The sequence below is a fragment of the Sinocyclocheilus anshuiensis genome, unplaced genomic scaffold (genome assembly GCF_001515605.1).
Source record: "Sinocyclocheilus anshuiensis isolate Anshui unplaced genomic scaffold, SAMN03320099.WGS_v1.1 scaffold3235, whole genome shotgun sequence".
Lineage (NCBI taxonomy): Eukaryota > Metazoa > Chordata > Actinopteri > Cypriniformes > Cyprinidae > Sinocyclocheilus > Sinocyclocheilus anshuiensis.
Window position 1 is genome coordinate 22360 of NW_015547780.1, and position 1436 is coordinate 23795.

Genomic DNA, 1436 nt, shown 5'->3' on the forward strand with positions numbered 1-1436 from the left:
CTAGTAATATTTGTATATGTTTTTCCTTTACACAAGTTAAATAATTAAAAAATATATGTCCTGCAAATTTCAGGCACAAATGGAACTACTTCATGAGAATTTTCATACTTCATACAATTGACAAAAACTATGAAAACTTCCAAACATACTAAAGCTCTTAGCTACTTAAGTTTAACAGATTTTCATCTTAACTTGTAGGAGGAACTGAATACAGCACTGACATCTTTACAAAACAAGCTCAAACATGCAGAAGAAATGAAAGCAAAGTGTGATAAAACAGTTCAACACATCAAGGTGAGGATATTGAGAGTCAAATATTCACAGAGTTTATGATGGACATTAATGGATTGACTCCGTCAGTGTTAATGCAGAGCTGACTGAAGTGAATGTGATGTGATTTCAGTCTCAAGCTGAGCACACAGAGCGTCAGATTAAAGAGGAGTTTGAGAAGCTTCATCAGTTTCTCAGAGATGAAGAAGAAGCAACAATCACTGCACTGAGGGAGGAAGAGGAGCAGAAGCAGCAGATGATGAAGGAGAAGCTGGAGGAGATGAACAGACACATCTCAGCTCTTTCACACACAATCAAAGACACGGAGGAGATGATGAAAGCCAGCGATGCCTGCTTTCTGAAGGTGACAACTGAATTTAGCTTCATTGTTTGTGCACAAAACAACTCACCAATTACCCAACCAATGATCAAACTCTTAATTTGTATAGAGAGAAAATGAACTGTTATGTGTGATAACATAAACTGAGTGTTTGATGAGATATTAAAATGTTTTTCAAACTCTATATTTTGCAGAACTTTAGCATCACGATGGAAAGGTAAGTTGAGCTGCTGGTGTTTCTTCTCTCAGTGGATCTGAACTCAAATCCACGGCAGTTCTGACTCCTGAATGTTCTTCCAGAGTCCAGATCTCACAGCCGGATCCACAGATGAGTGCTGGAGCTTTGATTCATGCGTCACATTACTTGAGTGACCTGCGGTTCAGAGTCTGGAAGAAGATGCAGGAAACTCTCCAACACAGTGAGTCTCTAGAAAATCTGACAGCAGTACAAACGATTAAGTTCTAGAAATGAATCTGAACTGTATTTCATAAGATCATCAGATCGTACTGCAAACTCATGATGACTGATGACTAGTCTATTCTTCATGGTGTATGTTTATGTAAATAGGTTTGTATTTCTAATATACCATCATATCCTCTCATCTGATTTAATTCTCTTTGCAGCTCCATTGACTCTAGATCCAAAGACAGCACATCCTTGGCTCACACTCTCTTCTGATTTGACCAGTGTGTCGTTCAGTGATTTATGTCAAAATCTTCCTGATAATCCAGAGAGGTTTGACTGGTTTGACAAGTTTCTGGGTTCTGAGGGCTTTAACTCAGGAACACACTGCTGGGATGTGGAGGTTGGAGACATTGGAGACAA

General features: G+C 38.8%; 1 protein-coding gene across 1 annotated transcript in view; it reads left to right on the forward strand.

Annotated features, from left to right (window-relative positions):
- Positions 1-529: 529 nt before the first annotated feature.
- LOC107704604 (tripartite motif-containing protein 35-like) overlaps positions 530-1436 on the forward strand; it is an 8451-nt gene continuing 7544 nt past the window's right edge. The window contains exons 1-4 of the mRNA XM_016507580.1: positions 530-634; positions 805-827; positions 911-1029; positions 1235-1372. Coding sequence (XP_016363066.1) covers positions 530-634; positions 805-827; positions 911-1029; positions 1235-1372 — 385 coding nt within the window. The remainder of the gene's footprint in view (positions 635-804; positions 828-910; positions 1030-1234; positions 1373-1436) is intronic.